The following is a 23252-nucleotide window of genomic DNA, read 5'->3' as shown; positions in this document are numbered from 1 at the left end:
TTCAGCCCATTTTTCCAGCTGGTCCAAGTCCCCCTGCAAGCTTTGAAAACCTTTCTCACTGTCTACTACACCTCCAATATTTGTATCGCCAGCAAATTTGCTGATCCAATTTACGACATTATCATCCAGATCATTGATAGAGATGACAAATAACAATGGACCCAGCACTGATCCCTGTGGCACACCACTAGTCACAGGTCTACTTGTATATTGGTAGAGTCTTTGACAAGGTCCCACATGGGAGGCTCATACAGAAAATTAATATGCTTGGGAACTGTGGTGAATTATCCTCGCTGGCAGGGACCCACACTGGGAGAAACATCTTAGCTGGCGGGCGGTGAATCTGTGAAATTATTGTCATGGACTGCTGAGGAAGACACGTCATTGGATATAGTTAAAATGCAGGTCGATATGTTCCTGATTAGGAAGAGCGTCAACATTTACAGAAGGCGGGATAATGGGGTTGAGAGGATTTGCGTAGCAAAATCACTGAGCCGATTGGCTTAATTCTGCTCCTAAGTCTTATGGTTTTAGGGAGCATCTGGAGTATTGTATTCACTTCTGATTGTCCAGCTTTTAGAAGGATTGGAGAGGGTACAGAACAGGTTTATCAGGGTGTTGCCTGGATTCGGTGGCATGTGCTACAAGTAGAGGTTTGATAAACTTGGTTTGTTTACTCTGGAGTTAGAATAGAGATCTGACAGAGGTACACAAGTTTGAGAGATAAGATTTGGGTCGACAGCTTGTATTTTGTTTGTTATTTTTTTACATAAGACTGGTGTCTAATATCAGAGGGCATTTGGTTAAGATGAGATGTGGGAAATTTACAGCAATTGTGGGTGTTTTTTTTTCATAGAGTTCTGGTACCTGGAATTTACTACCTGAGTCATGTTGAAGGCAACTATGTTAGATATACATGAATGTACAGCAAATGCAAGCATATGGTCAATAATATAAGAAAGGATACCAAAGTATTTTTTTTTAAACTTTCCCAGATATTAAAGAGTAAAAAAAAGGGAGAGGGTCGATATCGGACCGCTGAAAAATGTTGTTGTAGTTGTAGTAACAGGTGAAAAGGAAATGGCAGACAAACTCTGTGGAAGTCACTAGCGGAATTACAAAAAGTAATGAACACCAGTGAACAGAATTGTGTGTTGTGCGATTACAAAGGAAAAGGGGCTTGGAAGATGAAAGGTCTGAAGATAGAAAACTCACCTGGACTGATCCAGAGATCAGCGAATGGCTAATGGCGAATTTTGATTCCCAGGTTTTGCCAAGTCACAGACTAACATTTGAGATGTGGTTTGAACTGAGCATTTCATCACTCACCTATCAGTTGAGTGGGTAATTCAGATAACCCTTGGGCGATGTTCATGTATTCCTGTGGATCAGGACCTGTTTAAATATAAAAAGAATCCATGGAAACAGAGCTAAAATAATTAAAATAACTAAAATGTTTATTTCAATGTGCCTTTGTGTTCAGTGCGTGTTTTTAACGTACCAAGCTCCTGTATTTCCCTCAGTATTCTGTCCAACTTCAGTAACTCAGCCCTCCATGTCACAAAGGATTCCCACATCGCCCTCCGGGCCCGGGAGCCTTTGCCCATCACCAAACTGAGGAAGAGTCTGGAACTCTCGGTCCGGTTTCCCTTCTCTGTCAGTTCAGTGACTTTCTAGAAAAGGAAAGTAATAAATTTACTGCGGAGCAGACAGACAGACATGGAGAATGTGCAGGAAAATATCTGTTCATGGCCCCAGTAGCTTCAAAATTGATGCAGTCACTGGGCTGCTGCCTGATCCTCTCTGGGTTCAGTCGTTAACACAGAAACAGTAACTGAGGGAAATTCTAAATCAATATTGTGAAAGAATAAGGATTTACTGACACCCTGCAGTATATTCAACGTGATTAATTTACTTATCCATCAATGTGTAACATTACATCAAAAAGATGTGACAACAAGAACGGAAGGGAGGGGAGAGCGAGAGAACAAAAAAATGGATGGTGGGCATCACTGAATCGTGGCTGAAAGAAGATCATATTTGGGTGCTCACATCCAAGGATAAATATTTAATCGAAAGGAGAGGCAGGTGGGTGAAAGGGTTGGGTTGACTCTGTTGTCATAAAAAAATAAAAGTTCTTCTAAAGAAGTGATAGCAGATTGGACGGTGTAGCTGTTAAGATACTGCGTAGGGAAAAATGACCCTGATGGAACAGTAACCAGGATGTGGGCTACAAATTTCAGTGGGAGAGAGGAGAGGCATGTAAAGAGGTCAATGTTAAAATAGTCATGGGGAATTTCAATATGCAGGTAGTTTTGGAAAATCAGGTCAGTGCTGAATCCCAAGTGAGGGAATTTATAGAATGCCTATGAGATGGCTTTTGAGAGAAGCCTGTGGTTGAGCCCACTATAGGAAAGGCAAATCTGGATTCGATGTGTGTTGTGTATTGCACCAGATTTGATTGGGGAGCTTAAGGTAAATAAACCCTTCAGAGGCAGTGATCAGAAAATAGCAGAACTCACACTGCAGTTTGAGAGGGAGAAGGTAACGTTAGATGTATCAGTTTTACACTGGAATGAAGGAATTACAGAGGCATGAGAGAGGAGCTGGGCAAAATAAATTGGAAGAGGACACTAGCAGAGGCAACAGCAAAGCAGGAATAGATGAAGATTCTGAAAGCGATTCAGAGGGCGCAGGTAGAGGTAGATAATGCCAAATATGAAGAATTATTCCAGAGGGAGGATGATCAACCGTGGCTGACGAGGAAGTCAATGCAGCACAAGAGCAAAGGAGAGGGTATAGAATATAGCAAAATATAGTGGAAAGCTGGAGGACTGGGAAGCTTTTACTAACCAGCAAAAAGCAACTAAAAAGCCGTAAGTAGAGAGAATATGAAATATGAAGGGGTGCTGGCTAATAATGTAAAGTGCTTACTAAAAGGTTCTTGTGATATATATGTCCTTTCAGGACAACCTATTGATTTTTGATGTCATGCGATATCAGCTTTGTGCGTGGTAGTTCCTGTCTAACCAATCTGAATGTTGAACCAGGAAGTTACCGGGAAAGTTGATGAATGGAAGGAAGTGGGTGTTGTCTCTATGGACTTTAGCACGACATTTGACAAGGCACCGCAGAGGAGGGTGGGCAAGAAAGTGCAGTTGCTCAGCAGTCAAGGTAAACTGGTAATTTGGATTAGACAATGGCTTTTTGGAAGAAGGCAGAGAGTGGTTATAGACTGTTGAATCTCTGACTGGGAATTTGTAATATGTGCTGTGCCACAGGGATCGGTGCTGGATCCGATGTTTGTCATCTATATCGATGATCTGGATGAAAATGTGGTTAACTGGATCAGCAAATTTGCAGATGACACCAAGAGTGGAGAGTGAGGAAGACTACCAAACCTTGCAGTGGTGTCTAAACCAGCTGAGAAATGGGCTGAAAATGGCGGATGCAATTTAATACAGACAAGTGCGACATGTTGCACTTTGGAAGGACCAAGCAGGGTCAGTCTTATACAGTGACTGGTAGGGCACTGAGGAGTGCGGTAGAGCGAAGTGATCTGGGAATACAGGTCCATAATCATTAAAAGTGGCAGCAAAGGTTGATAGATTGGACAGAAAGTATTTGTCACACTAGCCTTCATAAATGAAAATATTGAGTACAGGACGTGAGATATGATGTTGAACGTGTATAAAACGTTGGTCAGGCCTAGTTTTCAGTACTGTGTGCAGATCCGATCACCTACTTCGAGGACAGAGGTAAAGCAGGTTGTGAAGTATGTTGCTGGAACTGGAGGACCTGAGCTACAAGGAAAGACTGAACAGGTTAGGACTTTATGCCTTGGAACGCAGAAGATTGAAGGGTGGTTTGATAGAGGTACACAAAAATATAAGGTGTATAGATAGGGTAAATGAGGGGAAACTCTTCACTCAGAGGGTGGTGAGAGTGTGGAACGAGCTAGCAGCACGAGTGGTACAAGCGGTGAAGAGAAGTCTGGATAGATACATGAATGGTAAGGGTATAGAGTGCCATGGCCCAGTGCAGGTCAGTGGGAATAGGCAGCTTCAGTAGTCTGGCATGGAATAGATGGGCCAAAGGGCCTGTTTCTGTACTGTACTTTTCTATGAATATGACAAGTCAGCTACTCTGTTAGGGAACTCAGATGGAGACCAGACCAGCTGTGGTTAGCAGGATTCCCTCCCTCAAGTACCGCAGTGAAGCCAGTTGTCCCAGTTTACAATCTGACAATATTCATCCTGGATTAAAGAGCTGAGGTGAATTTGACCGACGGTCCCGATAAGACGTGAAATTAGTTTTAGACTGAATGTCTGTTCAACAGCCCAGATATGCAGCCACTGCTCGTATATCACACTGATAAATACAGCAGGTGTAAGAGGGAAAGGTGACGCTGAACCTGTAGCTCCCAGTGCTGCCCACCTTAACAGCTGAAACCAGATCGGCTGGAGACAGTCAGAGATCAAAGTCTCCATTGCTATGTGGAACTCCTAGAACGTGCAGGAGATGAATACTGATCACTATTCCCTCTGATACCAGCAGTTCAGTGACAATATACTAAATACACTCACCTCATTTTCTTCTCTACTGAAATGTCCCTCCTTTGTCAACACCCAACCGAGTCTTTCAACCTTTTCTTCAATCGCCTGTTTGAGTCTGTCCCTGTAGAACTTTGTCAGCTGGTACAGTCGATATTCCTCCCCCTGTGCCAGGAGGTCGGAGATTGTAAACTTTGGCTCTGCGAATATAAAAAGTGAATGTAGTCACAAACTGAAATATCACTTGTCTCCACCGCTCTCACCCAACCCAACAAACCAGTCATGTCTTGAACCTCAGTGTTCACCTGCCTTCAGCTAGAAACATGGATTTTGTCCTAATCTCCAACACTGGCCTTAAAACTGACCCATCAATGCGCTGGGCATGACATTACCAGAAGGATCACATTTACTAGAAACCTGTCTCTCTCACCATCGCACCCACTCACCTATTTTAGTTTGAGATGGGCAATAAATGTTGGGACTGTCAATGATAGTTGCTTCCCAGAGATACTCTTTCCATCCTGGCGAATACATTTCCATTAGATCATATCGCGGAAATACTTTCTTATCTGGACAGCTGCATTTCCTCCGATACACATACTGGAAATCATCAGAGCAGGTGGTACATTTCCTGTAGTGGGGTTAACGGGTGCCCCACTACACCACATGTACCACACCTACACATTTCCCCTCTCTGACCAACCCTCCAACAAGGAATCACATTTACCCGCTTCCTGCCTCATTCTGCGAACACATTACCCTCATATTTCACTCACCTGCTCCTTGTTGGACACTTGACAATTCCGTGTTTAATGAGCTTCCGAGATGACAGACAGTCGCCTCACTTGTACCGTTTCCAGGGTCCTGCTCAGTGTCTCTGACGTCACTGTCTCTGGGCTGAATTTGCTCCACTTCCTCTGCGGCCGGACCGCATTCCATTGGGACATTGCTCTCAACCTGACCCTGCTTTGGTACCTTGCTTCCCGTGTCCCGATCATCTTCCCTCGATGAGTTGCCTAGTAAAAACCTCTGGAGTACTTTCTGTACCCAATTTAATTTCCCACCTGAAGTAAATGAGGAATAGGAATAGCAGGTTTAGAGTGATTTATACTCGAACAAGGATTCACAATGCGTGTCTGCAATGGAGCCGAGACTCCGGCTGACCAGTTTTGGAGTGGGACTGTGCTGGTGAATGTGAACCACACTTCCTGCTAGGTGACCGTCCCGATAAGCCGGTGTCTGGACACATCCACTCCCAGAAAAAGAACTGGATAGACACAGTGATGCTGATATCTGACTACGCATTAGTTGAACACACTGATAACCAGCGGTTATTAATGGAACAGCATCAGGTGATACGGGGAATTATCACTGGGATTATCTTTCATAAACATAAATCTCCCTGGGTCACAAACTGTCCAGTCACCTGTGTCACTCACAAACAATCCACTGGATTACTCATGGTCCGATCCTCTAGATCACACGTTCTCCGTTTGCTTTGTCTTACATTGTCTTGTCCCCTGGGTCACAGACTGACCATTGCCTTGATGCCTGGGTCCCATCCCGTCACCTGGAGGATGATTGTCATGTAACAACTATACAAGTCATTGGCAAAGGGAGCGTCTTGGCGTGCAGTTCTCGTAGCTAAACTTAAAGTCTCACCGAGAGAGCTTTGCGTTCATTTGCGGTTGCTGATCTATAGGATGGATGTGATTCAGCTGGAAAGACTGTCGAGGAGATTGACAAGTACGTTACTGAATGGAGCTGCTTGGTTTTTGTGTTATATGTTTCGGCTGGGACAGTTTGCCCTGGATCAGGGGAGCTTGAAGGGTGACCTTACACACATACATAAAGTAATCAGGGGTGCAGAGAGGGTGGATAGTCATAATATGTTTCCCAGGTTAGGGGAGTCTGAGACTCGAGGGCAGAAATTTAAAAGGGACTGAAGGGGCATTTTTTCACGTGGCGGGTGATGAGTATAAATTGCATGCAGTCAGAGGAGGCTGTAAACACAAATAAAAGGATTCATTTCCAGGCTGTAATCTCTGTTTTATTCCACCTGGAATCACAGAGTTGAGCACAATCACAATGCCCACCGGAGACAGAGACAGTTGGTCACTGGTTATACCGGGTCTCCCATCAGAGGCACTGGGAATTTAAATTCAGGTAGCAGATCATCTCAAGAGGGAAATATTGAGAACTCACTTTCACCATTTGGCCACAGACCAGACATGGATTGGGATATTAAAACAAAATCAGAATCAGGTTTATTATGACCGGCATGTGATGTGAAATTTGTTAACTTAGCAGCAGCAGCTCAATGCAATAGATAATCTAGCAGAGAAAAAAATAATACTGAATAAAAAAAATAAACAAGTAAACCAATTATGAATATTAAATAGATTTTTTAAAAACTTGCAAAAACAGAAAGACTGTATATTAAAAAAATCTAAGGTAGTGTCCAGAGATTTAATGTCCATTTAGGAATCGGATGGTAGAGGGGAAGAAGCTGTTCCTGAATCGCTGAGTGTGTGCCTTCAGGCTTCTGTACCTGCTTTCTGATGGTAACGGTGAGAAAATGGCATGCCCTGGGTGCTGAAGGTCCTGCATAATGGACGCTGCCTTTCTAAGACACTGCTCCCTGAAGATGTCCTGGGTACTTTGTAGATTCATACCCAAGATGGAGCTGACCAGATTTACAACTTCCTGCAGCTTCTTTCGGTCCTGTGCAGTAGCCCCTCCATACCAGACAGTGATACACCAAACCAGACCACAAGTTTATCTAAAATGAAGTGTCTCCTGATCCTCAGCCATTTCCAAGGCTGGCAATGTTCTCGGCTCGGCTACAGAAAACAGAGTTTGGAAAATTTCCCTCATCTACTTTCCCTCAGAGTTTGGAAAATTTCCCTCATCTGAATTTTATAAATAAAAGTTGGAGATGTCTTTCACCTCTAAACAGGCCGATGTGCAACAAACCCTGAGCCTGGACTTTTACGTAACAAACAACACCGCCGTCACATTCCTGTTTGTGTTTCACTCTCAACCTACTGATTCAGGGTCTCCGGCTCCTTTCACTCAGGTGGAGCTTTGCCTGGTGAACGAAGTCACTCGACCATTACTGGTGTCAGGTCCCTGCACTGGGACTGTTGGACTGATCGATTACACAAAGCTGCTTTACCAGTGGGATCAATGACACTTTTCTCTGCCCTGTTAGCACCTGTGTAAGTTTCTTCATCTAAACTATTAACCATATAACAATTACAGCATGGAAACAGGCCATCTCGGCCCTTCTAGTCCATGCCGAACTCTTACTCTCACCTAGTCCCATCAACCTGCACTCAGCCCATAACCCTCCATTCCTTTCCTGTCCATATATCTATCCAATTTATTTTAAACGACAACACTAAACCTGCCTCAACCACTTCTGCTGGAAGCTCGTTCCACACAGCTACCACTCTCTGAATAAAGAAGTTCCCCCTCATGTTACCCCTAAACTTCTGCTCTTTCACTCTCAACTCATGTCCTCTTGTTTGAATCTCCCCCACTCTCAATGGAAAAAGCCTATCCACATCAACTCTATAAATCCCCCTCATAATTGTAAACACCTCCATCAAGTCCCTCCTCAATCTTCTACGCTCCAAAGGCTAAAGACCTAACTTGTTCAACCTTTCTCTGTAACTTAGGAGATGAAACCCAGGCGACATTTTAGTAAATCTCCTCTATACTCTCTGAACTTTTATTAACATCTTTCCTATAATTCGGTGACCAGAACTGTGCACAATACTCCAAAATTGGCCTTACCAATGCCTTATACAATTTCAACATTACATCCCAACTCCTATACTCAATGCTGTGATTAATAAAGGCCAGCATACCAAAAGCTTTCTTCACCACCCTATCCACATGAGATTCCACCTTCAGGGAACTATGCACCATTATTCCTAGATCCCTCTGTTCTACTGCATTCTTCAATGCCCTACCATTTACCATGTATGTCCTATTTTGATTAGTCCCACCAAAATGTAGCACCTCACATTTATCAGCATTAAACTCCATCTGCCATCTTTCAGCCCACTCTTCTAAGTGGTCTAAACCTCTCTGCAAGCTTTGAAAACCTTCTTCATGATCCACAACTCCACCTATCTTAGTATCATCTGCATACTTACTAATCCAATTTACCACCCCATCATCCAGATCATTAATATATATGACAAACAACACTTGATCCACTACAGATCCCTGAGACACACCGCTACATACCGTCCTCCAATCTGACACACAGTTATCCACCACTACTCTCTGGCGTCTCCCATCTAGCCACTGCTGAATCCATTTTACTATTTCGATATTAATGCCTAACGATTGAACCTTCGATGTGCAGCTACAGGGCAGAAGTTTAATTATAAAGATCCCAGTGAACATACCTGTAGCCATTCTGATTCTGACTGACGATTGTCGATTGTCGTCGTCTTGTTCACACTTTGGTCGCGGTGCAGGACAGCTCCAGCTGTTGGTGATGCCCTGAATTACATACAACAAGCAGACAGTGAGTCAGAGAGAGTACGATTCTTTGCAAAATGTGACAGTATCACCACCCTGTGTATCAGAGCAGCAGTTTGCTTAGGGAACAAACATTCCCTGTTAACATCAACTCCCACACCATGTCTGTATGTCTGTCCAGTGATATCTGGCGAATCTTACTGATAGAGTCACAGAGCAACAGAGCACAGACACAGACCCTTCAGCCCAATGAGACAATGCTGACCACAGTGCCCACAGAGATGGTCCCAATTTCCTGTGTCAGGCCCATTTCACTCCTGGCCTCTTCACTCCATCTACACATCCCAACTGCTATCGTCACAATCACTGTCTATCTCATTGGTAACTCTGAAGCAAAGCATTCATTAAGCACCTCGCCTATCACCGCATCCTCCAGGCACATTTCCTCCCTTGCTCCTGTGTAGTCCTACGCTCAGTCTATTCATCCTCCTCTTCTTTTCCCACATGCAGAACACCTTTGGCTTTCCTTCGTCCTGCTTCTCAAGGACTTCTCAAGTTCCTTCGACCTCTAAGTCACTTCTTAACCTCCTTCCAGGCTACGTTATAATTCTCTGGAGCCTTGCTTGGATGTTGCTTCCTAAACCTAAATAATGCTTCCTTTTCCCTCTTGCTTAAATGTTCTCATCTCTTGTGATCACAGTTTGTTTATATAAACATTGTTTCACTGTGGGTGGAACAAATCTACCCCGAACTGCATATAAGTGTTCTTGAAACAACCTTCACATTTCCATTGTGTGTTTCCCGTTGAAAATGTTTTCCCAATTTACACTCCAAAGTTGTTCCAAATACCATTGTAACTATCCATCCACTAATTAAATACTGTCTCGTAGGGTCTGCTACTATCCTTGTCCATGACCATGATAAAAGTTGGGGTGTTGTGGTTACTATCTCAAAAGGGCCACCCATTGTGACATCAGTCACCTGACCAGCATCATTGCCTCATACGAGATACAGTACGGCAACTCCTCCAGTGAGCCCATCCACATACTGTGTCAAGAATCCTTCCTGGACACACAACACATTCTGCCTCATTGACACATTTTGGAACAAGGAGGTGGAATCAACATCAGGAAAGTTGAGATCAACAGTGATAACAACCTTGTTGCTTTTGCACCTTTCCCAACGCTGCCAAGTTATCTGCTCTCATTATCCCTGTGGCTTTGGGGGAGGCCTATAGAATACTCCCAGAATGATAGCCCCCTTCCCGTTTCTGACTTTCACCCACATTGATGTCCTCTGTGTATGTCGCTGTGATACCATCCCTAATTAGTACAGAGAATTCCCCCCCATTCACCACCCCCCGCCCATATGTATTATGAAACAACTAAAACCTGGAGCATCAAACACCAATCCTGCCCTTGTAACAGTCAGGTCTGTGTAATGGTGATAACATGCCATCCATTGCTCGGATTTCCAGAAACTGCAGATTTTCTCTTCTTTTTGATAAGTCATCATTCAGTCATGGTATAAGATACAAGTCATAATACATAGTAGAATTAGGTAATACAGTCATTCTAGTCTGCTCCATAATCAATCATGAAGCATTATTTTTCCAACACTGTATTGTTGCTTCCCTGCTATAATACTCAACCCATTTAGCAATCCAGAACATAAATATACCTAACGACAGCCTCCACCACCCTCTGTGGCATCAAATTCCACAGATGAACCAACATTTGGCTGAAGTAATTGCTCTCACCTCAGTTTTAAAGTGAAGCTTCTTTATTCTGAGCCAGCACTCTCAGATCCCAGACTCTCCGTCTAATCAAGACACCCTCTCCATTCCCACTGCATCCAGACTTGCTGTTATTCAGTTGGTGTAAATAATCACCCCCGCCCTAACTTCCACCCCCCCCACACCAAACCCCAACCACCATCCCTCTGAACCCCACTAAACACAGGCCCAGGTCCATCAAATGCTCCACATGCATAATGCTTATTCTTCAGATTATTCTTGTGAACCTTGTTATCAACAGCTGTACTGAATACATTTCCGGGGAAAACAGGACAATTGGTACCAGGATAATGTACTAGGAAAAGCTGTGCCTTCTTTACTCTTCTGTCAACTCTCACAAAATGTTCCAGGGTGAATGTAATACAGATAAACTGGAATCACTAGAAATGCTCAGCAGGTAAGGAACAGCTGTGAGGAGAGGAAAAAAGTTAGCAATTCGGTTTCCTAACCTTTCATCAGAATGGATTCAAACATCATCCAGTTTTTAGTGGAAAATCTTGGGTTGTTCTCCATGGAGTGGTAGGGACTGAGGGAAGATCGGATGGAGGTTTATAAGATTATGAAAGACATAGATAGAGTAGACGGGGAGTATTGTTTCACTGTTTAGAAATGTCTAATACCAGAGGACATGCAATGAAGGTGTGAGGGAGTAGTTGCAAAGGAAATGTTAGGGTAAGTTGTTCTACTCAGAGAGGTGTGGATGCCTGGAATGCATTGTCTGTTATGGTGGTGGAAGCCAACACATTGGAGGCTATTAAGAGATGTTTAGGTAGGCACATGGGTGTGAGGAAGATTGAGAGGATATGGACGTTGTGTACGTAGGCGTCATTATTTTTTTTTGGGGGGGGTTGATTTATTTTTTATCTGGTTTGGCACACCATTGTGGCCGATGTGCCTGTTCCTGTGATGTACTGTTCCACGTTCTGTTCTATCTTCAGCATCTTGAGTTTCCCTTTGACTCCCACTGGCAGATAGACAGTTGACAGTGAGGGGGAATTTCCAAAAGTGAATTGAATTCTGAAACCCCGGTCTATTTCTACTGGGGCAAACACGAAACAGCGTATTAATCACAGCCTCTCCCTGCGAGGGATGGAATGGGAACTCATTCTCTGCTTTGCTTCAGAACTCCAGAACCTCAGAACCAAACATCTGAGCACAGAACAGAAATATTCGCTCAACATCTCATAAACCCGGACAACCTGATCCCCTGATTCATTTTATCTGGGTGAAAATGTGTGGTATTCCAGGATCCAACCTCAGAGGGTCACAGCCCACACCCAGAGCCTCACACATCTTTTCCACATATCACATTGGGTGTTTCCACATCTCACACTGACAGACTCACGCTACCAATATCCAGCCCCTGGAGACGTCTGCTTCACTGCGGAAGGAGGAACATCCAGCCACATCTGCAAAAGCACCAACGTAGACCGAAGCCCAAACACTACCAGTTCCATATTCCTGGAGCCCCCATCCCAAGATTGTATCTCAAGCACCAACTCTCCCAGGGCTCTTTGCTGCCGGTAATATGCGGCAGTGTCTCAGCTAATCCCAGTTCAATCTTCTTGCTGCGTGGGATCTCGCCCAGTACAGCTGGCTGCCATGTTTCCTGCAGTGTAGCAGGAACAAAATGTAAAATTATAAAGTAGAAAATGCTGGGAACTCAGTTCATCAGACTACATCTCTGAAAGGACAAATGGTGGAAGACCCAGTTTCAGAACTGAGACTGTCCAAGGTGCTGCCGATCTGCTGAGCGTTTCCAGTATTTTCTCCTCCTTACTTTGAATTTCCTGCAACTGTAGTATTCTCTCCCTCCTCGTTTTAATGCACAGATAGTAACTGATTGTAAAATATCAACAACACCCTAAACAGTAAATGCCACCCCACCCCAAACCATTTGTTAGTTCTCAGTTCATTCTGACCCTGGTGCAATACATTCCATACAGTCAATGCTCACAGCATCCTTTCCTCCCACAGTCACTGTTACATTTGCTCCTGAGGCCACTGTCTCTACGTTGAGAAGCGGTGACCACAGAGCGATAGAAAGTGCAGCACTTGCTGCAGCTCTGACGGGCTGTTACCCTGGAAACAGAGGAAGTGGCTCACCGAAAATAACCGAAAAAGGAAATAACAAACTCAACATCAGATGCTGTGAGTTTCATTTTGACAAAGATTAACACTGCAGCCATTTTGTAACGGTGAAACTAAAATTGAAATGGCTGCTTTTACCCTGCCACCTGCTGTGTTCAATTAAACCTCTGGTAGCTCCAGCTATCAAAAACCCAATCCTGGAAAACTTGTAAAACAAATCTTCGCAATGAAGACAAAATTTAGAAGAGAGTTTGCTGAAATATATCATTGTGGCATTGGGACACAGGCTGGACAGAGATTGAACAAAATGGTTGATAGATATCATTGATGTGGTGGGATACAGACTGGACAGAGATTGAACAGTGGGTTGATATATATCATTGAGTTGGTGGGATTCAGACTGGATAGAGGTTGAACCAGATGGGCAGGGAATGAGCAGATGGAACCCGGTGGGAGAAGGAATCAAGTGCACTCTCCGATGGTCGTCCAGTAATACACAGACACTGAAATAATAGTACACACTACTAGATAACAGATTCCAATATAACAAAGCCAGAGCAAACAATAGCCCTGGAGGAACGTTATTTTCTTTTTACTGTGTACTGTCCCAGTAGCTTATGGTCGAAATGACAATAAACTTGACTTGACTAAGAAGTTCGGTATATGTCGTTTTCCACCCTACACGCTTCATCAGTGCTCCGGAGAAAGTATCCCATCCCGATACCGCACAGCTTAATACAACTACTGTCTACTGCTATTTCTTTAACTGAATGAAGTAGCGGAGAACTGTGGACACAGCTGAGCACACCATAGAAACCAACCTCCCCTCCATGGACTCAGTCTACACTTCCCGCTGCCTCAGTAAAGCAGCCAACATAATGAAAGATCCCCACAACCTGAACATTCTCACTTCTCACCCTTCCACAGGGGCGAAGATAAAATAAAACAGAAACATACCACCAGGCTCAGGGATGGTGTCCGTTCTGCTGTGATAAGCGAACTGAATGTTCCCAGCGTGTTGAGTGGACTCCTGACCTCACAGTCTAAATCGATCTGACCTTGCACCACATATCTACCTGCACTGCACTTCCTCTGTAACCAGAATGAGTTGTTACACTCAGGTATTGTTTTGCCTCAATGTACTGCTGTAATGTATTGATCTGTGTGGATGATACCGAAGACACGATTTTCACTCTACCTCTGTACATGTAAAACAAAATAAAGATTCCCCATTTTAATCGTGTGGAAATATTAGACGGCCTGGGTTGCTCCTTTGGAATTTCTGGAGGGAGTGTACACAATTCCGAGAAACTCAGATAAATGAAACAACACTTAATTCCCGCATTAATAGGCTCATATATCGGGAAACACTGGCTGCATTTCGGCAAGTCGTTGCAATGGAAAGAAGATGGAAATAAACTTCCCAGTACCCCGAGAGGACGTTAGAGATCTGGATCTCACTGTCCTACGTTAGAGATCTGGATCTCACTGTCCTGTCTGAACGGGGGATAAATGAAACTACTCATACACGTGGATCAGTGTCCCGAGGGTGTGATTACTCTGTTGAACCCTCGCGTCTGCAAGAACACACCAGGCCGAACGGCCGATTCCAGTGTGCTGGACATATGTAAAACAATTAAAGACCCCAGGCACCGATCCAGGTGAAGTTTGGATCCGAGACCGGGCCGGGTGATGGAGGTAAAGGTCCCCAGCTACATCTTAATGGATTTGTTCAGTCTCGGCTTCACCACCTCATCCCGCTCCTGGGACCAGAACAACCGGGGCTGAGCGGCGGCTCATCTCAGGCGGTTCGGTGTGACGGTCCCATAAGCCGGACTGACCCCGGCAGGTTGTGTCCAGGAAGTGGGACGAGGCCGCCAGTTCGAGGAAGTTAACGGGACGCTCTGCCCAACATCAGCACCCCCCCCACCCCACCCCACCCCACCGGGATCGACATCAGTACTCACCGATGGGAAATTGTCGGTCGCGTTCACACCTAGTGACCGGCCTCAACACTGACCGATGAGAACTTGATTAATTTGTCCCGCAGACAGCAATCGGTTCACCGGCTCCCAGCCAACGATCCGCTTCAACAGAGAACGGTAAGAACAGCACCGCCCATCCGGGGACTGTGAGAGCGGGGGCGGAGCCTCGGCAGCGGGGGGCTGAGGCGGAGGCGGGACCTCGATAATAAAACCCCGCAGATGCTGCAGATCTGCGCTTGAAATGGGAGCGAGAAACGGGATCACGTGACGGGTGGAGGGTCTCCCATCTGAACCGGTGACTCTGTTCCTCGCCCCTCACACGCAGCCCGACCCACCGCTGCGTTTTACACGTTATTTCATTTTTTACACCAGCTACATTTTAAAATTTTCCCTCTTTGTCTTCCCCATCCCTATCGCTCCACCTCCCGGTTCTCCGAGTTACGGTTTCGATTCCCATCCCGGTCCGATACACAATTCCCACCCGAACAGGAGTTGTGCAGGTTTCATGGAAATCACTTCTATGCTTGTAAGCACTAATTTCTATTCACATTCCTCCGGAGCCTCGCTGGACAGGAACACTGAAATATCAAGTGAGAAACAGTAGGAGGTGGCCATTCAGCCCCTCAAACCATCAACAAGATGTCGGTTGTTCTCCCATCTCAGCCAAGAGTTTTTGTCCGATCCACAGTTCCTCGATCCCTTCGGTCTCCACACATCTGCCGGCCTCTGTTTTATGCGAAGACGATCACTGAGACTTCATCGTCCTCCAATACTCATTCTGCTGAATCTCTAAAACAAACACTCTCTAACTTCTTCGATAACCCTCCATGGATTTAAATTCCATTTCTGCAGCCCCATGTTGGCCCAAACACTTACTTCGCACCCCTGTCACTAGTTCCACCTTCCCACCTCCCTCCTCAGCTGGATCCACCTCTCACTCCTCAGGTCTTGCCCCATCTCCACCCCTCACCTCTTTTCTCTGACTATTTCCCGTCCACTCTCAGTCCAGAGGGAGGGTCTCAGCCCAAAATATTGAAAATTGATTTCCCTCCACAGATGCTGCCCGACCCATTGAGTTCCTCTGGCGGTTTGTTCTTTGGTCTACAGAACCCATGTTAGTATGGGGAGCATATTCCAGATATAATCTCAACAAAGCCCAAATAATTATTACGGTAATCACTCTGGACAACAACGGCTTTGCTTCCTCAACCTTCAGGTGTATCTTCTGAATTTTGGGCTACTGATCATGAAAACCAACATGAAGTTTCCCTACCACGCTCCATTTTTTTGAAATCACTTATGCTTATTATTTCAATTCATAATTTAAGTCAATTAAAATGTTGCCTACAATGTAAGTTGGCAAGTTTCCTATCTTGTCCAGGCATGCTTAGGCGTCGCGGCTGCTGCACGGAAGGACAGGCTTTTATAAATATTATAGGGTTCAGGATTGTAAGGATGGAATTTTCTATCACCAGGCACAAACATTTCTATGAAAGATTTTGATATTTGAGACAGATGTTTCCCGGAATAACTGATGCCAAGATTAAGGAAAGCACTTTTGTTGGTCCACAAGTCAAACAGGTCATCAATGACAGGCAACTTGAAGAATTTCTAGTGGGACCGGAGAAAATCACATGGAAGGCATTCAAGAAAGTTGTTGAATTTTGTTCTCGGCATCTACAGAGCACCAACCTACATGCAGCTGGTTGAAATCATGCTTCAAACATATAAAACCATGAAATACAACATGTCAGTAAAGATACATTTTCTGCATTCCCGTTTAGACTTCTTCCCTGTAAATCTCGCTGCTGTTAGTGATGAGCAGGTGAAAGGTTTCACCAGGAGATAGCGGTCATGGAGAGAAGACACCGGGGCAACTGGAATTCATCAATGCTGGCGAATTATTGTTGCACACTAAAGCGAGCAGGCTCAGACACTGAGTACAAATGAAAATCATTAACAAAATAATTTAAACTTAGTTGAGCTATTCCAAAGCATCAGCAAAATCATGCAATTAAACACATTATATTCAATAAAAGTTCATTTGTTGTTTCTCCAAATTCCTATGTGATACAAGTAGTCTGAACTTATATTTGTGTTCATCTCCAAGCAGTCTATCATCAACAAAAAAATTCCGAGGGAGCAACACTTTTGAAAAAAAATGTTGTCCATACCTCACTTAAACACGAGAGAACCTGCAAATTCTGGAAATTCAAAGCTACACACACAAAATACTGCAGGAACTCAGCACATCAGGCAGTGTCTGTGGAAAAGTGTAAACAGTCAACATTTTTGGCAAAAAGTCTCCTTCATTACTGAGGAGGGATGGACAAGATACCTGAATAAAACTTTAGGGAGGAGAAAGAGGCGAGCTGGACGGTGCCAGTGAAGTCAAGTGTAGAACAAGTTAACGGCTGGAGAAGAGAGAATCGGACAGTGTCAATAGGAGAAAGGGAAGGAGGGGACTCAGGGGAAAGCAATAGGCTGGTGAGCAGAAATGAAAGTTCAGAGAAGGGCATAGAGGAGTGTGAGGCGTTGGACGTGTTTACTGGAAGGAGAATTCAATACTCATGTAATCGGGTTGGAGACTGCCCAGATGGAATATATGGTGTTGCCCCTTCACTCTGGGGGTGTTCTCATCCCAGCACGAAAGGAGACCATAAATCGAGACGTCAGAATGGAATCATAATTAAAATGTTTGGCCACTGCGAAGTCCCCCTTCTTGCAGATGATACAGAGACGCTCAACAAAACGGTCTCCCAATTTACGGTGGGTCTCACCAATGTAAATCAGGCTCCATCGGGAGCACGGGACACAATAGACGACCCCAACAGATTCGCAGGTGAGGTGTTGCCTCGTCTGGAAGGACTGTTTTGGGCTATGCATGAAGGCGAGGGAGAAGGTGTACGGGTAGGTGTAGAACCAAGGCCATTTGTAGGGATAAGTGACTGGAGGGAAATTAGTGAGGAGGGATGATTGAACAAGGGAATTGAGGAGGGATGATCCCTGTTGAAAGAGGAGGGTGGGGTGGGAGCGAGGAAGGTAAAGATATGTTTAGTTGTAAGACCTCACTGTATATTGTGGAAGTTGCAGAGGCTGAAGGGGAGGTAGATAAGGACAAGAGGAACTGTATTATTATCTTCTTCCTGTCATTGATCCCAGTGTGAATCAACCTCGCTAGCTCCCCGTGAATCCCATGTGACCGAAGCTTCCAGATCAGCTGCCGTGCGGGATCTTGTTTGAGGCTTTACCAAAGTCCATTTAGACAAAATCACGGCTCAACTTCATCTATCTACATATTTACCTCCTCTAACATCTCCAGAATACTTGACAGATATGATGTCCCGCTGGATGGTGTAGTCGGTGATTTCCCCAAAACCAATGTCCAACCACCCGAGGCTGCAGCTTCACTGCAGACTGAGGAAATTCCAATCCCAGCTGTAGAATTGCCAACCTGGATTGAAATCCATACACTGCCAGTTCCATGTTCTGAGAGAATCCATCCTGATAGTATGACCCAGTCACAGACGCTTCGATGCCGGCGATTTGCCGTGGTGCTGCTGCCACTTTTGATTTACAAACTGAGCTGGAACTGGAACCTGAAGACCCTCTGCCGGGGTCGGGGCTCAGGCTGGTGAACCAGGCTGTAGCTTGAGAGAGGATACCGCTACACTTCAGCATATCTCCAGAAGCTAAACTGAGCACATTTGATCACCATCTTATTGCCGTGAGGGATCCTGCCCAACACGATTGGCTGCCATGTTTCCCTCAGGGTAGCAGAAACAAAATGTAAAATTATAAAACAGAAAATGCTGGGGTCTCAGTACATCCAGCTACATTCCTCAAAGGAGAAATGGTGTGGATTGACCCTTTCAGAACTGGGACTGTCTAAGATGCTGCCGATCTGCTGAGCGTTTCCAGCATTCTCTCTTGTATTACTTTACATTTCCGGTAACAGCATTTTTTGTTCATTTTCAATGCACAGATAGTAGCTGTTTGCAAAATATTTGGGACAGACTAAAATGTTTAAACCATTTGTGTAAATGCCACTCTGACCCCTCCAATTTGCTAGTTCTGAGTTCATTCTGACCCTGGTGTAATATATCCTATACAGTCAATGCTCACAGCATCCTATCCTCCCACTGTCATTCTGTTACATTTGCTCCTGGGGCCACTGTCTCTACGCTGAGAGGCGGTGACCACAGAGCGGCAAAATGTGCAACACTTGCTGCAGCTCTGACAGGCCGTTGCCCTGGAAACGGAGGAAGTGGCTCACCAAAAATAACTGAGAAACGAAATAACAAACTTAATATAAGATGTTATGAGTTTCATAGTGTCAAGGATCAACACTAGGCCACTTTTTAACGGAGAAACTAAAATTGTAATGCCTGCTTTTACCCTGCCTCGTGCTGTATTCAATTAGACCTCTGGTAGTTCTTATTAACAAAGGAAAAAAAAACAACAACAAAAACACAGAAAAAAATAAAAAAATAATAAAACAACAACGAATCCTGGAAAATTAAATGAAGTAAAAGGTGAAAGAGAGCACTTTACAACGATGACATAGGTCAGAAGAAAGTTTGCTGATACTGATCAGTGAGGTATCCTAAAATGACACAGCTAGAACAAACAATAAGAAATTTGGCATATACCGTTTGCCCCTGACCAAACTTTATCAATGAGTCACGGAAAGTATCCGATCTGGATACTTCCCGCCTTCGTACGGCTGCTGCTCTGCCCATGAGAAGTTGAAACATCAGAGAACTGTGGACACAGCTGAGCACAACATAGAAACAGGCCGCCCCCACCCCCCATGAACTGTCTCTATATTCCCCGTTGCCTCAGCAAAACAGGAAACATAATCAAAGTTCTCCACAAACCTGGACATTCTCACCTCTCCCCACCCATCCGGTGGAAGATTAAAAGAAAACAGAAACATACCACTGGGCTGAAGGATGGCCTCCATTTTGCTGTGATATCAAATTGAATGTTCCCAGTATGATAGGACACAGCTTAATAAGATGGACTGTCGACCTCACTATCTAACTCCATGTGACCTTGGACCATATGTCTACCTGCACCGCACTTTCTCTGTAACCATAATGATTTGTTACATTCAGTTATTATTTTACCTTCCATCACCTCAATGTTCTGTTGTAATGTATTGATTACTATGGATGGTTCACAAGACAGGTTTTCACTATACCTCGGTACATGACAATAATAAACGATTCCCCACTTTAATTGTGTGGAAACATCAGAGAGAACGAGTTTTTCCTCTGGAACATCTGTAGAGAGTTTTCACTAAAGTGTACACACTATTGAGGAACCCACATAGAAATATAGAAACATAGAAAATAAGTGCAGGAGTAGGCCATTCGGCCCTTCGAGCCTGCACCGCCATTCAGTACGATCATGGCTGATCATCCAACTCAGAAACCTTCCCTCCATACCCCCTGATCCCTTTAGCCACAAGGGCCATATCTAACTCCCCCTTAAATATAGCCAATGAACTGGCCTCAACTGTTTCCTGTGGCAGAGAATTCCACAGATTCACCACTCTCTGTTTGAAGAAGTTTTTCCTAATCTCGGTCCTAAAAGGCTTCCCCTTTATCCTCAAACTGTGTCCCCTCGTTCTAGACTTCCCCAACATCGGGAACAATCTTCCTGCATCTCGCCTGTCTAATCCCTGTAGGATTTTATACCTTTCAATAAGATACCCCCTCAATCTTCTAACTTCCAACGACTATAAGACTAGGCGAACCAGTCTTTCATCATATGAAAGTCCTGCCATACCAGGAATCAATCTGGTGAACCTTCTTTGTACTCTCTCTATGACAAGGAAACCTTTCCTCAGATTAAGGGAACCAAAACTGCACGCAATACTCCAGGTGTGGTCTCACCAAGGCCTTGTACAACTGCAGTAGTACCTCCCTGCTCCTGTACTCAAATTCTCTCGCTATAAATGCCAGCATACCATTCGCCTTTTTCACCGCCTGCTGTACCTGCATGCCCACTTTCAATGACTGGTGTATAATGACACCCAGGTCTCGTTGCACCTCCCCTTTTCCTAATCAGCCCCCATTCAGATAATATATATATACACACACACACACATAAATGGAATACGCTTAATTCTCACATTAATATGGTCATATACCCGGAAATATCGGCAGGTCGTAACAGGGGAATGGAATCAAGAACAAAATGCCCAGACAGAAAGAGATGCCGTCACAGATCTGGATGTCACTGCTGGTCTCAACGGGGAAAAGATAAAACTGCTCATACACGTGGGGAAATGCCTCGAACGTGGAGTTACTGCCATTAATCTTCTCTGTCTGCAAAAGCACGACAGGCCGAATGGCCGCTTCCCGTGTACTGGAACTATGTAAAACAATTGTCGACCCCAGGCATCGCCGCAGGTGAAGTTTGGATCCGCTACCAGGCCGGGTGATGGACATAAAGATCCCCGGGTACAACTCCACAGATGGGAGTAGTTCCAGCATCCCGCCTCATCCCGCTCCCAGGACTAGAGCAACAGGGGCTGAGCGGAGGCTCATCTCCGGCGGCTCGGTGTGAAGGTCCCACAACCAGGATCGACCCCGGCAAGTTTTGGCCAGCAACCCGGACCGAAACCGCCTGTCCGTGTGAGTTAACGGGACTCTCTGCCCATCGTCAGACTTCCCCGCTCGGGACCGGCCTCAATACTCACCGATGGGAGCTTCCCCCGCCGACAGTAAATCTTCCCCCGGCTCCCCGCCGACGATCCGCATCAACGCTGAACGGAAAGGAAACCACCGACTATCGAGACTGAGCATGCGCAGTATGAGCTCCGCGTCTCCAGCGCTGTGGTGGGCGGAGAGCGGTGGTGGGGGAGCGGACACAAACCTGCAGATGCTGCAGCTCCGCGGTAAACGGGATTGGTGAGTCTCTCATGTCAATATTAGAATCAGGTTCAATATCACCGGTATGTGTCATAAAAATGTGTTGTCTTTACGGCAGCAATACTAAGTAATATATAATAACAGAGAAAAACTGTGTACCACAATAAGGACATGTGTGTGTGTGTGTGTGTGTGTGTGTGTGTGTGTGTATGTGTGTGTGTGGGAGTGTAAAATTTTTTGAGCAGCACAGATGAATGCAAGAGGTCCAAATCTCCCGTAAATAGGGTCATACATCGGGAAACAATGGCTGCACTTCAGCAGGTCATAACTGTGAAATGGGCTGAAAAACAAATGCCCATCCACAGTGGGAGGAGGTGACTGATCTGGACGCCACCGCCTTGTCTGAACGGACGAAAGATGAAAGATGAAAGATGGGTATAGTCCCGGCATCACCGCCTCATTCCTCCCCCGCCCGTCAGAACTAGACAACAGGGACTGAGCAGAGGCTCATTTCAGATGGTTCGCTGTGAAGGTCCCACAACCCGGACCGACGCCGGCAGATTCTGCTCCAGGAAGCGGGGCGAGGCCGCCAATTCGGAGAAGTTAACGGGACTGACTGCCCAACATCAGGCCTCCCCGCTTGGGACCGGCCTCGATACGCACCGATGTGAACTTGATGTCTTCACCCCGCAGTCAGCGATCCCTCCCTCGGCTCAGTAAAGCAGAGCGGAGGGTGGGACTTGGGAAACAAACCGGTGTTACGAACCAGCAGCAATAGATTACAAATGGAGTCTGGTTTAGATGTTAAAACCACTATCTTTATTAGTAACTACTTATAATATCTTAACTTAAGAAGGATAAAGAAAAGTTAACAGTGTTATGTAGGTATATATATGTGTGTGGCTTCCGAGGTAACAAACTTGGAAACAAAGCTAGAGTCTTACGAGGGTGAAATATGCAAGTTCAGTTGTCCACGATGTGAATGATGTGAGAGAGAGAGATATCTGTAATCCCAGACAACCGTAGAGAGAAGGCGATCACGTCGAATTTCACAGATAAACGAAAGAGCCGTCGTCGAAGATCTTATCCATTGAATCGATCCAAAGTCCACTCAAATATCTCATAAAAGTGACCTGTCACAGGAATGTCGTCTTCAAGTGGTTACCACATCATATACCCAGGCAAGGGTTAACTTCGAGTGGTCCCACAGATCATTCCTGAATCCACTCCGGTGGATAATACGAAGTGTGAGACACACACATCTGGAGCAAACCTGCCCCGGCAGTTCTTAGTTCCAACTCTTACTCAGACTGCGAGAGTAGCTGTGCTCTCTCTCTCTCTCTTTCTCTCTCTCTCTCTCTCTCTCTATCTATCTCTCTGTCTGTCTATTTTAATCTGCACAAACTGCGAAAGCTTGTGATTGACGTCATAGTCCCGCCTCACT

General features: G+C 45.1%; 1 protein-coding gene and 1 pseudogene across 2 annotated transcripts; one reads left to right on the top strand and one right to left on the bottom strand.

The window, feature by feature from the left end:
- LOC140207820 (uncharacterized) overlaps window positions 1-23252 on the top strand; it is a 433432-nt pseudogene that overhangs the window by 243428 nt on the left and 166752 nt on the right.
- Window positions 1301-21714, bottom strand: LOC140208446 (uncharacterized). 2 transcript variants are annotated; one of them, XM_072277133.1, is made up of 6 exons: window positions 21637-21714; window positions 8978-9074; window positions 5330-5617; window positions 4587-4753; window positions 1502-1673; window positions 1301-1395 (listed from the first exon to the last, which is right to left on the bottom strand). In XM_072277133.1, exons 2-6 carry the CDS (start codon window positions 8985-8987, stop codon window positions 1322-1324), a joined length of 711 nt encoding a protein of 236 aa, XP_072133234.1. In that variant the 5' UTR covers window positions 8988-9074; window positions 21637-21714; the 3' UTR covers window positions 1301-1321. The 2 variants fall into 2 exon arrangements, with proteins under 2 accessions (XP_072133234.1, XP_072133233.1); XM_072277132.1 differs by lacking the exon at window positions 21637-21714 and adding an exon at window positions 14907-15051.

The sequence above is a fragment of the Mobula birostris genome, chromosome 13 (assembly GCF_030028105.1).
Source record: "Mobula birostris isolate sMobBir1 chromosome 13, sMobBir1.hap1, whole genome shotgun sequence".
Classification (NCBI taxonomy): Eukaryota; Metazoa; Chordata; class Chondrichthyes; order Myliobatiformes; family Myliobatidae; genus Mobula; species Mobula birostris.
This window is presented reverse-complemented; position numbering and strand designations above follow the sequence as displayed.

What these genes read in the sequence shown, in the direction of transcription:
- LOC140208446 (XM_072277133.1), bottom strand. An exon ending in TCAGTAGAGAAGAAAATGAG is followed by an intron (nt 1,674 to 4,586) that starts GTGAGTGTATTT and finishes TTCCTTTTCTAG; the next exon opens with AAAGTCACTGAACTGACAGA. An exon ending in GAGGGAAATACAGGAGCTTG is followed by an intron (nt 1,396 to 1,501) that starts GTACGTTAAAAA and finishes ATATTTAAACAG; the next exon opens with GTCCTGATCCACAGGAATAC.